This window comes from Sus scrofa, chromosome 7 (genome assembly GCF_054392235.1).
Source record: "Sus scrofa isolate SSC_HxYL_T2T_F1_AM1 chromosome 7, Sscrofa_HxYL_maternal_Yorkshire_Landrace_v2.0, whole genome shotgun sequence".
NCBI classification, from domain to species: Eukaryota; Metazoa; Chordata; class Mammalia; order Artiodactyla; family Suidae; genus Sus; species Sus scrofa.
In genome coordinates, this window is record NC_139389.1 from 112757501 (window position 1) to 112773505 (window position 16005).

Here is a 16005-nt window from a genome sequence, read left to right on the forward strand (position 1 = left end):
GGCTAAGGATCTGGCATTGCTGAAAACTGGCATAGGTGCAGATGCAGCTTGGGTACAGCGTTGGTGTAGCTGCAGCGGAGGCTGACAGCTGCAGCTTTGATTCGACCTCTAGACCAGAAACTTCCACATGCCGCAGGTGCATGTAGAACAAAGAACAAAAAAAAGGCCAGGTGGTAAACCTCCTGTTCCTGGACAGGAGAAGCAGTACCATGCGAGGCCATCTGGGCACTGCAGGGCACACACTCACATTCCCCCATTCCTTCTGGATCCCTTGCTGGAACACATAGAAATGTGTGGCATTTACAGAAGAATATGTGGACTATGTTCTCAGGAAGCTGAGGTAAGATGGAAGAAGGAGAAAAATACTCCTACGAACTGGGACTGTCTCTACCCCTTAGACGCACTCTCATGGACCTGCCGTGTGATGCGAGCACCATGGACGAGCTGAATGTAAAAAGCCCTTCGTGCAGAACAGTCTCTCCTTTTCCACTCAGGGCTGGTGGTTTGGACAGTAGGGCAGACAGTGTCATCAATGGCAGGCGAAGTAAGGATTCTAAGTTTATCAAATGGTTGGCATCAGCAAGAACCAGAGTAGTCAGAGAGGGCCTGGAATGGCTTTGGATATAGATTCTGGGGAAGAGGCACCATGGAGAGTTTGGGGAGGAGAGGAAGGCACTGCAAGATGGGAAACCTGGCAAGGAAGTAAGCAGAAGCCCCCGACTTTTGAGTTCATGCAGAGGCCACCAAGGTGCCTGCGAGTGGGGAGGAACAGGGATCTAGGTGTGAAGGGCTTAGCACCCTAGGGTGGAGCTGGGTGTGGTTTTTGTGCTTGACTAAGGGGGTTCTGCTTTATGATCAGGCATGGATACTGGAGAGCTTAGAAACTGCTACCCCTGGAGCATGGCCTTGCCCCAGTGCCGTCACAGAGATCTGGGCTCAAGTCATGGTTACGCTCTTAAGGGACTGTGTGCTCTTTGGCAAGCACCTATCAACTCTGAGCCTCATTTCTGCAAAATGAGGCTCATGCCACCTGTTTCGCTTTCTTCATGTAGGTGATCTGCAGTAGAGTTCTTAAAGTATCTGGTGCATGGAAGGCTCTCAGTAAGTAGAAACTATTCTTATTGTATTGTTCCTGCTGCCAGAGTTTGCCTTACTCCTGGCATGGTTCCTGTGTGCCTCTGTATTGAAGATTATGGAGACATCCATGAGTAGTTGTTCTGAGAGAATCTGTCCACAATTGTTTTACTGTCTGGCCTTCTAAGCGTGAGCTGTATGTACAAACAGCAGCTTTTACAAGCCCATGGTGAGACCAGCTTGTCACTCTTAGTGCCTCTGCCTCCCAGCCTGTGTGACATCTTTTTCCATGGGGGGTGGTCTTTAATTGTTCCTTGTTGGGGGCCTCTTGTCAGCCAAGGCTGCTTTCTATCCCTTGCTGCCACCTCTCTTCCTAGTTCAGTCATTAGGGGGGACTTTCACTTAGTTGAAAGTCTGAATTTATAGAAAATACTATACCAGATACTAACTTGCCTTATAAGGGAGTCCAGCAGGGTTTTCCCCCATGCCCTGGGACATTTCTGCATGGCCATGGCCATGGCCATGGTCCTGCCCTGGGCAGGTGGGTAGGGAAGGTGAGGATGCCAATCACGGAGCTTCTCAGTTGAGTTTCACGGGGCTGCAAGACCCCTGCCCTCCTATCCCTTTCTTATTGGTAGGAGATCCTCAGTAGAACATCAGGCCCCTGTCAGTTTCTCACTGAAGCCCAATACTGCTGGAAACAAAGGTATGCTACTATTTCTTCCCAGGTTTGTGTACCATTTAGGATTTTCTATGTTCTACCATGTATAACAGCCCATTTCATCTTGATAACGGCCCTGGAGAAAAAGGAGAGCAGTTTCTAGAATAGGTATTGAGTTCCCTGCCTTTGGAAATAAATAAAATAGGATGCAGAGAGGTTACTCAGCTGTCAGTGGGAAAGGTATGGAAACTGCATATAAATAAACAGTAATTTCAGGGCAGTGGAGTGGATAGAGAGCCCACTTTCAAACAGCTTTTGAGGAAAGTCTGTGGCCAGTTTCTGGCCTTGATTCTCTTGTCTGTCTCTCCAGAAAGCTGCATTCTAGTTGTTGACTGTCTCTCTGGTCTTGGTTGCATGGCCTTCTCAAAGGGGAGTCCCTCTTCTTTGTAGGACACTGTTTCCTTTTAAAAGACCTTTCCTTTTTTTCCCTTCTGCCTCCTGTAGGGATGACTGAGCTCTTTTTCCCTTTATTGTTCAATGGAACCAAGCATGAGTCTGTCCCTTTGGGATGAGCTCTTCTTGTTCTGCATTAATAATTAACTGTTACAAGAGCATTGGACATAGGCATTTAACCCAAGTACAGAGAAAGCTGATGTTTGGTTCTGACAGAGAGATCTCACATGCTGGAGTGAGCGTTAGAAGGAAACTGCCAGCCATTAAACTTGTATCTTTTCTTTTCTTGTTTACCCACTCGAGTGATTGCCTGAGGGTCTTGCTGTTTTTTCCCTTCACATGTGGTCAGTCTAGTGGAGCAAGATGAGAAATTTAGCTTTTGAATCAGAAAGTTGAACATGCGTGATTTTCTACGTATTGCTAAAGATGAGCTTCACGGGTTCTGGTAGTGTGACCTTGTTCAAAGTGTCCACCAGTGGCAAAGTTCATGGACTCCAGAGCCTGACTCTGAGTTCAAGTCTTGCTCTGTCACTTACTGTGTTGACCATGGGCTGGTTCCTTCACTGCTCTGTGTCTGTTTCTGCATCTGTAGAATGAAGGTGGGTATCTCATATGGGTGTTGTCAGGATCTAGTGGGATGCTAGGCTTCAGATCCTTAGGGCTGTACCTGGCAGGAGGTGCTCAGTAAATATTAGTAGTGTTGTTTTCAGTGTTACTAACTAGGTTAGGCCCATGGTGAAGGTCATGCAGTAGGTGAGGCATTTTCAATTCTTCGTGGTTAGTTCCATATTAAAGGCAAACATCTCTACTTGATTTTCTCATAGTGTTGGGAGGCAAGAAGAAAGCAGGACTATAGTTGGATGTGAGGGATTAAATAATACATGCTGGAGTGAATCATCCAATTAACTTTATCACTGAGAGGGATCATAAGACTTTAGCCCTTAAGTCTTATTATTTTACTGAAAATGGAGATAAGACGGCCTTCTCAGAGCAGTAAAAAGGATGAAGTGAGTTAACAACAACCACTCCCAAACTAGCGGAGATTTTTATGCCCATACCATGTGTGTCATTTCTAAGTGCTTTACATGTATTAACACATGTTATCCTTATGAAATAGTCTAAGGACTATATTCCCATTTTCAGAGGGGGAAGCAGACCCAGTAAGTTAAATAGCTTTGAGGTTCACACACCTCGGAAATAGTGCATGTGGGATTTTAACCTCAGTTGGGGTCCTGACTTGGAATTTGAGTAAGACAGCATGAAAGGCATAGCAAAGTGGTTTGCGTATTCAATACTCAAATGCTAGCCCCTTTGCTTCCTGTTTTTTTTTCCTGTTTATTACTATGATTTGGAATATGATACTGCCTAGAGATAAGGGGACTAAGACCCATCCCAGAGCACTGCATCAAAATTCAGTTCTAATAACAGCAAAACCCTTTTGAAATTCTAATTTTAAGGAACAAGATTAATCCCTGCTTTTACATGGATTATACCAAGTTTTGAACTCATAATAGGTTCTTAATGTTTTAGAGTGTTTCATTCTCTTACTATGTACATGTAGAGGACGCATGCAGTGTGCAGCCTCCACCCCGCAACAGATCTCCTTGTCTACCAACTCTTAACAATCATTTTCTTTAAAAAGAAAAATAAAAAATGCAACAGAGTATAGTGAAAAGTAAATCTCCCTTCACTCCTGAATATTAATCCCATGAATTCTTTCCCCAGTGACAATTTAAAGTTTTCTGTTTCCTTCCAAAAATGTTTTATGCATTTATATCTACAAATAATATATGCTTCCCAACACACACCTGCACACACATTTCACACAATGATAGCATAATGCATGCTGTTCCTTGCTAATTTCACTGAACAATATTACTCAGTATCTATTTCAAAACTGGAAGTGCTACCTTGTTTTTAAGGGCTGCATAATATTCCATAAGGACACGGCAGTCCATTCCTGATGGTCATCTAGGTGGTTTCTGGTCTTTTACTGAGTATGCTTCCATAAATATCATTGAATTGCACAGCCATAAACTCTTTTGACTTCTACTTCCAAGCTTATGTTGTATAATTTTATGATAAGGCAAAAAATTTGGCCAGAAGGAAACAGAGAATATAATGGAAATGTAGGGCCTTATTTCAGGGCTTGTGTGCACCTCAGAGGTCTCTGCAGATGCTCTTTCAAGTGTTGCATCTCATGTTTCTCATATTGTTTCAGACTATTTTGTCTTGAAGCCTCTTCTTAGGCCTTTTTCCTAGTACCCAGTGAGCGATGGATGGTTACTCTTTGCAAGATTGATTCATATGGCACTTGTTTGCTTTTGACAGGTCGTTTATAAGAATAATGACATCCGTCTGGAGCTGTCTCGCTTGGCCCGGATTGGGGACACCAAGATGAAAATCTACGGGGAAGTTGTATTCAAGTGTGAGAATGTGGCTACACTGGACCCCATCAACTTTGAGACCCCGGAGGCTTACATCAGCTTGCCCAAATGGAACACCAAACGCATGGGCTCCATCTCCTTTGACTTCCGCACCACTGAGCCCAATGGCCTGATCCTCTTCACTCATGGTAAGCCCCAAGAGAGGAAAGATGCTCGGAGCCAGAAGAACACCAAAGTGGACTTCTTTGCTGTGGAACTCCTTGATGGCAACCTATATCTTTTGCTTGACATGGGCTCGGGCACCATTAAAGTGAAAGCCACTCAGAAGAAAGCCAACGATGGAGAATGGTACCATGTGGACATTCAGCGTGATGGCAGATCAGGTAGGAAGAGGCAGGTTGTGTGACGGAGGCTAAAGGAAAACTTCCACTTCTTTATGTGTTTTAACTTTTTCACTTGCATGCTTGTCGCCTCTTTTTGCAATTCTCTTTAATCCTTGTTGTAAGATTACATTTCTGAACAAGACACCTGTCTCATCGGCAGCTCACATTCTCCTCCTCACCTCTCCTGTCACTCATTGCAGAATCATCTCAGTGATCGCTCCAGGGCCATGGAGCTAAAGGATTGTCTTACAAGTAGCATATCCACTGATACCAAAGTGACTGTCATGTCACCGGTGTGATAGTTTTTTCTTCCTCTTCTTCTCCTTTTTCTTATCACCATGGTAACCAACTGTGACATCACAGATGCCGCATTATATGATTACTCTGTTGGATGAGCTTCACTGTGCAGGAGTTTATGCAACGGTACACTCTTCAATAATTGGCAAGAGTCATATTGCAGGGAAAAATTATGACAAGAAAGGAAAAGGAAAATTGATTTTTCCTGAAGTCATGTTCAATTTAAAGCCTTCCTTTGGTGTGAAAGCCTATATTTCACTCTTTGCTCAGACCTCACTAATTCTCCCTTCCTCCTCATAACCTGTTACATTTGGTTTAAATGGCTTTGTTTCTGCAGCCGCAGATCAAACAAGCTGGCCCCAGGCAGTACATAGCCACTCTGGAATAGTAACAAAGAGAGGGGGTTGGGAAACACATATAGTGAGTCGGAGGCTTTTGAATGCCCAACAGTCTGCCTCACTTTCCATAGACATGTGGCAATGAAGGTCACCTTCTGTGCCTTTGGAGAGGGTAATTAGAGCATTTGAATTTCACACTTATTTCCTGATAGGACATTTAGGGAGTATCATACTCAACATGGATATTGGCTCTATGTGCCATAATTTTAAGCCTTCACTCTCCTAGTAAACACAAAAAATGTCTTTCTTAGGTGCATTTGGCCAATAGCAGGGCACCCTAAAAAGCTGTAGCCGGAATGACTTAGCTTGTGAGGATGGCTTTTTCTGCACAATTCCAGAGCTAGAGAGACAGAGGAGACAGAGCAGTCTCCCCTAGGAGGAGGTGGATGGGTTCCATGTAGAGGGCAGACAAGTGGGAGATTGAAGACCTGGATGGCTTACTGCCCAGAAGGATGCCTTATTGATTCCCTGAAATTTGATCAGAACCAAGAGGCTTCAAATTAAATGGGCTTGTTGGGCAAGAATGAACATTTTGTTCTTTTTTTAACAGAATTAAGCATACAAAAATTTAATTTCTCTGGAGGCCAAATCTTTAAAAGTTTATTCATAAAGTTGTCAGCAAGGGTGGAGCCAGAGATCTGTCCCAGAATTATAAGGCAAATATTCCTGTTGCTTTTGAAGACCATGCGTTTTGGGTCTCTGGAGTTTGGTCATGGTTGATGGATTTCATGATGGACTAACCTAGACCTTGGCACAGCTTAAATGTCACCTATCTGTGCCACAGGCAGGCTAGAACATGTAAAGTCGCCACGTATCTGTTTCTGTTTATTCTTAGCACTAATTGCTTCTTTAGGTAGGACAGTTATTTTGTTTTGTTAAAATCATCAGCAGACCCATCTTTTGATAAATATGTTTGGATGACCGAAGCCTTAAATTTTATTTCTAGGCACTATGGCATTGGTTAGTACTTCAAAGTACTGATAAATTTGATCAAAGCCCATAAAATCCTACTGAGTAAACAAATAATTGTCACGTAAAAGCAGCATAACATAAAATTTTAATGAGACGTACTCAATCCATTTCCTTTATGAGGGTATTCTCCATTATGTAGTTCTTAGTTATAGACCTGTATTAAAATGAATAGTTATAAATACATAAGTGTATCTAAGGGTGGCACCTCTCTCCCTGCTTATCCTGAAGCATATGACTGAAAGGTGATCTAGAGAAACTTTTGTCTTCATTCCCCAACTGGGGCGCTAATTCTCAAAACAGTTGTGGTTATATACTCAGAGGATGAATTTTCTTCAGGATGCACTTAAGGCCCCACTATTTAATTGGTTCTGGCACTGTTCTTACTTGGCAACAGGTGCTCCTCCCCAGTAGTTGGTGGTCACATTAGCCCTGTGGACATGTGGAGAATAAGGGCAGCAAATTTTGCAAGAGAGAAAAAAGAGATGCAAGCCTCAGCTTCCTCACTTGTGAAATAAGGGGAATAATTAACTCCTACCTCACAAGATTGTTTTGAGGATAGAGTCCCCCCCCCCACCCCAAACACAGAAATTTCTTAGAATGGTGACTTGGACATCATTATTGTGTAGGTTTTAAAAAAATTTCGTTTTTATTATAGTTGATTTACAATGTTGTGTCAATTTCTGCTGTACAGCAAAAGTGACCTAGTCTCCATACATACTTACACATGCACACATTATATATTTTTATAATATATTTTTATAATATTATCTTCCATCATGTTACAGCACAAGAGATTCAATAAAAGATTAAAAAGCAAAAAGACAAGGCAGATTTCTCTGGGAGAACTTCCCGGCTAGACTAACCCTCCAGCGGCCCCTCATGCTCTTTCTCCTCTCCCACCCCTGCCTGTGTGGACGTTGTGATTTAGAGTATACTTTGCTTTCTTGATCTCATTTGATCCCCTAGGCCCTTCAGGCTGTCTCCCTCTTAGCCGAGGGTATTGAGACTCATTTAAGTGAAGGCTGGCTGATGGATAGCCCGGCCCAGTTATCTTGACACTAATAAAGCATTTTAAGAATACTAAATTCTAAAATTTTTGGCAAGAGTTTTAGATATCACCTTGATTTTACAGTTAGGGGACTGGAGCTGTAAATGGGTTCAGGGAATGGTCCTGGGTCAGAAAGCCATTCATTTATGTTTGGAATTCCTGCTTCCACCTTCCTAGGTCAGGCTCCAGGGTTATATCTCCTTTGATTGCATGTGCCTGGTTTACCTCTGTCTCATCTCTTGATTCTCTGGCCACCTCTGCCTAGTAGCCACAGTCCTACCTACCCCAGGGCCTTTGTAGCTGCCGTTCCATGAACTGGCCCTATTCTTCTGTCAGACTTTGCATGGTTGGATCCTCTCAACATCCTGGTTTCAGCTTCCTTGTCACCTGCTTGGAGAAGCCTTCACCCACTGTACTCATTAAAGCAGAACCCCTGCGCAGCTGTAGCACCCATTGTACTCCTCTTCCTCCCGTGTGCCATTCCCCAGTTCCTTTTATTTTCTGTTCCTCCACTCTGGAACATCACTCCATGAGAGCAGGGACGTGCCTCTCAAGTTCACGTCTGTGCCTCAAACCATACCAGAGACAGAACAGGTGTTCAATGCATACCTGTTAAGTGAATACGTAAACATGTTCCAGTTAAAATTTATCCAAGGTAGTGAATGCTGAAAATACCACTGTCAGGCATGGTAGTTCAGGCCAGTGCAGAGGGTACCAGCATGGAGAGAGACAGACAGAGGGCAGGTTCTATCCTTCTGATGATGGAGAGCCAGGGAAGACAGGATTTACAGAACTCTTACTCTGTCCAGGTACGGAGTAAGGAGCACTTTACATGTATGAGCTCATTTAATCATCACACCAACCTGGGAGGTGGGGACAATTCTTTCCCCTTTTACAGGTAAGGACATTGAGGACCAAGAAGGGGAAGTTACTTCTTCAAGGTTATCCAGCTGGTACAGGGGGAGCTTGGATTTAAACTCAGACAGAGACTGTGCTGCTTTCAACCCACATGGCTGCGACCTCTCAGCCAAGACTTTTGGGTAGAAAGAAGATATTGTATTGGGTGCTATGCCACTGGGATTGGCTCAGAGAACCCAGGACAGGCATCTTAGATGCAGAGATTGGAACCAAATGGCTTACACTGTCCTTTTCACCACTTGTGGCATTTCATTCTCTTGTTTATGTTGCTCTCTCCTGGCCTGTCAATGCTAGTCTAGCAACTCACTTGTTAGGCTCCTTTCATTAGGTTCATCACTTGGAAGCCTCACCAGTGATGCCAGGAGAGCTATTAATTAGCTCACAGTTTCTGTCCTCCCATCCCAGGTACCATCTCAGTGAACAGCAGGCGCACGCCTTTCACTGCCAGTGGGGAGAGCGAGATTCTGGACCTGGAGGGGGACATGTACCTGGGTGGACTGCCTGAGAACCGCGCTGGCCTCATCCTCCCTACTGAGCTCTGGACTGCCATGCTCAACTACGGCTACGTGGGGTGCATCCGGGACCTGTTCATCGACGGGCGCAGCAAGAACATCCGGCAGCTGGCGGAGATGCAGAATGCTGCGGGCGTCAAGTCCTCCTGTTCACGGATGAGCGCTAAGCAGTGCGATAGCTACCCCTGCAAGAACAATGCTGTGTGCAAGGACGGCTGGAACCGCTTCATCTGTGACTGCACAGGCACCGGCTACTGGGGAAGAACCTGCGAGAGGGGTGAGTCCGCCCTCGTGGGCGTGCTGGGTCTGCGTGGGGAAGGCGCTACAGCCGTGTCCTTGTGTAGACCTCCCTGTGCTTGCTTTCTTCTGGAGAAGAATTTTCTTGGGTTCACTGCTTTCGGGATCACCTCCTTTCTAGTTCTGGATGCTTGGGTTTGTTTAGCTAGGGTTGGGTTTCAGAAAGAGAAACTCAGGAGTTCCCGTCGTGGTGCAGTGGTTAACGAATCCGACTAGGAACCATGAGGTTGAGGGTTCGGACCCTGCCCTTGCTCAGTGGGTTAACGATCCGGCGTTGCCGTGAGCTGTGGTGTAGGTTGCAGACGAGGCTGGGATCCCACGTTGCTATGGCTCTGGCATAGGCTGGCAGCTACAGCTCCAGTTGGACCCCTAGCCTGGGAACCTCCCATATGCCGCGGCAGTGGCCCAAGAAATGGCAAAAAGACAAAATATATAGGAAAGAGAAACTCGAGAATAAATGCTACCATGACCATGATATTCTTTTAAGGGTTAGACATCTGCTGTTTGAGAGGGCGAATACTATTCCTTTGGAGTTCTGGGTGGGTTCACCAACTAGCTGTTTCAGTTGGTCATTTAACTCATGCATTTTGGGGCTTTCTACACGCTCTAGCTCTTTGATTAGGCTTTAGAAATACACGATGGGAACCAGACAGTCCCAGCCCTGTTCAATGGAGCTTGCTACTTAGTGGAATATGTAGCTGTTAAAATTATATACATTTGGAGTTTTATAAGACATAGTGTGATGTATTGGTTAGGAACATGAGTTCTGGGGCCAGATTGGGTAAGAAATGTGGCCCTCATGGAGTGATATGAACTTTCTCAAGACAATATCCTTGAGACTTAATTTCCTCATCTGTAAAGTGGAGATCATCAGGTACCTACCTCACAAGATGTTAACAATAATTACGTTCCTGGGTTCCTGATTACATTAAGCATTTAGTAAATGTTAGTGATTGTTAACAGTCATAATTATTGTCATCAACATCATTAAAGGGAAAACAGAAGTTTGGCAGGCCTTTGCAAAGGGACCCAAAATACTCTGGGGATTCATAGACACCTGGCCTGGGAACTTCACATGGTATGGGCATGGCCAGGAAAAAAAAAAAGGAACGAAATGTGCAGATTGAGACTTGAAATTCAAGTAGGAGTTAGCTTGGCAATGAAGTGGGAGGAAGCCGTTTGTCTTAGAAAGAACTGCACATGCCAAGAGATAAAGAGACCATGAAATAGCTAAGGGACTGAACAAAGTCTAGAATGGACTGGAGTATGGCATGAGGTTGGGGAAGTGAGAGGTGACTGACAAGACTGAGAACACACAGTGGAGGGTGATCCTTCAGAACTGGCTAGGATGCTAGGGGAATCCCCTTTCCATCTACCACTTAAGCGTCTTGCACTTGCACTGAATTGACAGTTGGCGTAAAGGGCAGAGGTAAAGGTAAGCAAGGAGACAACATCAAGACAAGGAGATCCCAGTGTAGAAGCCATGTCTATGTTGCAGTATGGTTGATTCTTTTAGGTGCCAAGCTCACAGACTCGGGCTGGCTGGCCATGAGTTGTCAGCTTCTATTTTATGTAAGAGGATAATTTACATAGGTAATCAAGTTTTTACTAAGAGCACAGCTCTAGGACTTTGAGGATACTCTGTCTGCAGTAGACAAAGTTTCTGTTCTCCAAAAGCTTGTCATCTGTTTAGCTGAGGAGCCAAAATATTTATACAAGCAGCAGTGATAAAGCGATACAAGGCAGCATCATAGGCTCAGGTGGACCACTAGGAGGACGTGGAGACCCAGAGAAGACTTCTCTGAGGAGGGACATGCAGGTTCTCATACCTGAGGATTAACAGTGCCCAGAATGGTCCAAGAATTGGAAGTTTGGTGATAAGGAGGGGTCCTGAAACAGGCTTGGCCAACCAGTCAAGGATTTTCAAGGAGCCATTTTTCTGAGGTCAACTGTATTGCTAAAGACTGTTTCAAGAGAACTGCAAACCTTCCCTATAGCTGGACCAAAAACAGGACACAAGATAGTAGGGTAATGGAAAAAGAGTTAGCTTTCTTGGGGTTCATAGCATTTAAATTCAGATTCACTGAATTTTCAGAGCAACAACCCCAGAACATGGGCTAAGATGGGGAGGCAGCCATCTGGAACAGAAGTGGGCCTCATGCAGCTAGTCAGTCTGTCAAGCTCCTGAAATCCTTCCAAATCTCTTTGTAGGGTAGATTATCCTGGTTGTGGTTTGGGAAGAGAGTAAAGTCATTTGACTTCTGGGATGCACAAGACAGTTTTGGTATAAGCCAGGGTATTGTGGATCTTCCACCATCTAGGAAGGTTGTGTAGGAACCGAAGGTCACTTCAGGCATCGCTGCCTTCTCTTGGGTCTCTTCCCAACTCAGGGGCCTGTGGGTCCTGAAGACAGGCAGCAGTGAGTGTAGACAGCTGTGCAAGGTGTCTGAGATCACCTGTTACAAGGGCAAAGCGACGGGAGTTGGTCCAAGATTTGCCAAGTACAGTGAAAGTCACTGCACCTTTTTACATTGTCACTTCTGACTAGTCATTAAAAGGCAGCTGATTGGGGATATATGAGGGACAATTACCCTTGGGACAGTGCAGCCAAGAGTCATCCACTGTGGCCGAATGAGAAGGAGCCTCACAAATTGAAGACATTTGATCTATACGTTGCTCAAATCCCAGACGGTTCAACTGATTGTTTTGTTCCCCTGCTAATTGTTTTTTGGCCCTGTATTGTTCCTGACACCATGTTCAGAATGAATCAGTGGAGTGTAAAAATGATAGGACTCCACTCTGCAAAGCAAAGAAAATAGTTTTCCCCTGACATTGTTTTTTCTTTATTAAAACTTTCTTCCATGGAGGTACTTTTGAGTCCCTTTTGTTATTTTTCATGTGTGCAGCAGACATTTATTGAAACCGTAATTTGTTCCAGGCACTGTTTTAGATGCTGGAAATGCAAAACAAACAAACAAACAAACAAGGCTGGCACAACCCCTGATTTTGATCAAAGGGTATATGCTTTTTTTGAGAAATTAAGGGAGAGGTGGGACATGTGCTAATGTGTGGATGTCAGGCCTGATGTCCGTAGGGGGAATAATAGGCAGATGGGAGAAGCTGCTCTTATATAGGGGAGTGATAATTGGGGAAAAAGGGACACAAAGTTTCTAGGATTTTCTTGTTTCATAATTATGACAAAACTATGACTTCTATCTCTGACCCTCAGTATCCATTAGAGGCACTTCTAAAGAGTGGCAAAGGGAAAGTGTTAGCATTCTTTACCCACGAGCACTGTCCCATTGGCAAGGAATGCTGCCCCACCATCAACATGATCATTCAATTTAACGTTCTCTTTTTTTCTCTAGAAGCCTTGACCTAAAATTGGTCATTTGAACCAAATATGGTAAGACTTAAGATGCTTCGTTAGGCATTGTGTCCCATCTGGCCCCAGCCATGTCCTGTAGTTAGGCTGCATGGCACTGCCAGTCCCTTGACATCATTGGCCCCACAGTAGGAATGGTAGTGTTTGAAAGAAGCACTTGTTTATATAAAATGGAGAGTGAATAGATTGGAAGCTGAAAACTGGTATTCAGAGAAAAAGCAGACTTAGGGACGGCCCAGGTCAAACCCTAGATCAAATAACCCAAGATCTCATGCAAAGTGAGCTAGCACATAGTCTAAGGTACAACTCCCAGGTTAAAGCTGTCCACCAAAGACCAGGGAGTAAGGGAGGGGACCTAGGAATTATGAGTACATGAGACTAAGGTTAATTTCCTTGTGTATCTTTTCTCTGATAGTAAAAATGGATGACTCTTGCTTATACCCTCACAAGAATGCTTCCACTGCCTGTGAAGATGAGCAGCTCTAAATTTTAATGTATAGCAATTAACTTGATGTTGTATTTAAATTTTTTTTTTTCAGCCTCATCTGATTCTAAAGAGATGTAGGTATAGGAGTTCCCGTCATGGCGAAGTGGTTAACAAATCCGACTAGGAACCATGAGGTTACAGGTTCGGTCCCTGGCATTGCTGTGAGCTATGGTGTAGGTTGCAGATGCGGCTCAGATCCCACGTTGCTGTGACTCTGGCATAGGCCGGTGGCTGCAGCTCCAATTTGACCCATAGCCTGGGAACCTCCATGTGCCACAGGAGCAGTCCTAGGAAAGGCAAAAAAAAAAAAAAAAAAAAAAAAGACAAAAAAAAAAAAAAAAGAGAGAGAGAGAGATGTAGGTATATCTACCTATCCTAGTTGTTCACTGTAGTTGTTCTGGTTTGTTATTTGTTATTCATAATGATGTAGAAGATAACTCCATGACATAAAAAGCAAAAGCCTGTTTTAGCTACTTAATATCAGTTTGGTCAAAGTGCTTGAATGTGCTGGAAGACCACCTGCCGTTTCGTAACTCCTTTTGTATAGAGGAAACATTCTATCTTATCTATCTTGTTTATCTTAAGAAGACATAATCGGTTGACCTGGGACAACATAGGCATTTTCTCCCTGTCAGGATAGCCAAACTGCTTAGTTCCCTTGGTGTGGGGGGTCAAGTGTCAATAGGAAAGGCTATGGATTTATTTTATTTTGGACTACTGTGCTTCTCTTTGAGGCCACTGCAGAGTCTGTCATCTTCCCTAGATGGCTTTTTCTGAATATATGCCATTATTTACTTAGCAAGAAATAAAATAGGACTCAGCACAAGTTCATCACTATGACAAAAAATATCCTATAGTACAGTGCTTAGATTCAGGATGGTCTAATGGTTAGTAACATGAGTTTCAGAAACAGATGGATCTTGGTTCCTGAGTTGGTTCTGTCAATAGGTAGATGATGTGCAACAAATTTCTTATTTCTTCCAAGTCTGTTTCTTTATCAATATAATGGGGACACTGATACTTATTAGGTAAGGTTCTCTTGATTGCAAGCTACAGAACTGACAGTAGCTAAGAGAATCAAGAAAGAAGATTTACTGCATGGTAACCCAGAGAGTTGTCAACGAAACGAAGATTTCCCTAACTGCATCTTGAAAAGGGAAGCAGAACAGCTTGAGGGACCCTGAGGCACTGTGATTGAAGAAATACATCTCTCTTGACCTACAAGTTTTAGAGCTTTCTGTTCATGATTTACATTTTCCAAGTAGAGAACTCATTTGTCCCAATTTAACTCACATGACTCTTCTTCTACCAGTCATCTCTGTCTAGGTGGGCAGCCACCTAGAATAGACAAGAAGAAACACCTATATGTAAATGTGTAAACTTGCCAAACCATTTCCTAGTATTCTTTCATGGTTAAGCTTGGGGTACCCTGACCCACAAAGCCATTCCCTGTGATAGATGTCCAGGTATGTGGACTACTTCTGTTAGATACAAGAACATATTTCTTGCACACTTTTGAGAATGAGTTTTTAGAATCAAGATTAGTCTCTTCTCACTGGTCTCTGGGATTCCATTCGTCTGACATAAACACCAGCTGAAAACCAAGAATGCAAATATTTTTTGAGTTCTCAAGTGACTCTAGTTCCAACAGGAAAAGAATGAAGGCAGAAGCTGCTAAGGGACTTTGCTTTCAGCCAGAAACTCTGACTGTTGCTGTGTGCTCTTGGGGCAGCAGCCCACCCTGCCAGGAAGGGGTCTGACACCACCTTTAGAAGAGGCTAAACTGTGTCATGAGGATGCCCCATGGAAATAGGATATCAGAAAATAGTAGATACAGTTCAGTAGGTACCTAATCCTTATTTCAATAAGGAAGGATTTGGAAGCTCTGAAAAGTTAATGTCGCTATAACTTGGAGTAGCTGTAGAGTGCTAACTTTTCATAATTCCTGACTTCTAATCCATTGTTCTTTCCATGACATTGAACAACCTTTCCTTCTCTTACATATAAGAGAGGTTAGATTATGAGGTCATTGAAGAAAAAACAGTACATTAAGTATTTTTGTTTCTCTTCAGTCTCCAGCACTGTGCTATACATATACTATGAGGTTATTACATGTTGGGGGAATCCCAGTCCTCTGTCCTGGGTCTCAGTCTGCACCATGCCCTTGGCACTCTCATCCATTTCCCTGGTGTCAAAGGTTATCTCTGTCGGTGATTCCCAAATCAGGATCTTGAGGCCGGAACACTCTCTCTGGAACCCCAAATTTCTGTATCCAGTTGTGTACTTGACGTCTCCATTTGGATATATGATAGGTATCATAATCATAACATTAAAAAACAGAAATATTGAGTTCTTCCTCCATGCCTTTGACTTTTTTTTTTTTTTTTACTTTTAGTTTTTCCCATGTCAGTAAATGGTATCACCCTTGTCCTTGGCATTTTCCTTGAATATTTTTTCTTCTGGTATCACTCAGTCTATCTCAGCAAGTTCCTGTTGTCCCCTCATCTAAATCTATTCTGTGTCTGTCCACTTCTCTCTGTCTTCCCTACTGCCATCCTAGGTCAACCTACACTGATCTTTTCTTTGGAAAACTGGATGGCATGGCATGTGATTTTGAAAAGCTTGAATCCATTTCATGCCCTCCTTAGAGTATTGAACTGGGATTATTAAAATGTCTGCATATTCAATACATTCTTATCTTTAGTTTCAGTGGCTTTTGGTCCCTCAAATGGT

General features: G+C 43.6%; 1 protein-coding gene across 43 annotated transcripts in view; it reads left to right on the forward strand.

Annotated features, from left to right (window-relative positions):
* The window catches only part of NRXN3 (neurexin 3), a 1642123-nt gene that overhangs the window by 536551 nt on the left and 1089567 nt on the right, over window positions 1–16005 (forward strand). For all 43 annotated transcript variants that reach the window (XR_014811220.1, XR_014811221.1, XR_014811222.1 and 40 more), the window contains 2 exons: window positions 4520–4958; window positions 8997–9380. Coding sequence is in view for 37 of the 43 variants with exons in the window: in XM_084969910.1 (XP_084826036.1) it covers window positions 4520–4958; window positions 8997–9380 (823 nt within the window). In the remaining 6 variants the exon portion in view is untranslated. The remainder of the gene's footprint in view (window positions 1–4519; window positions 4959–8996; window positions 9381–16005) is intronic.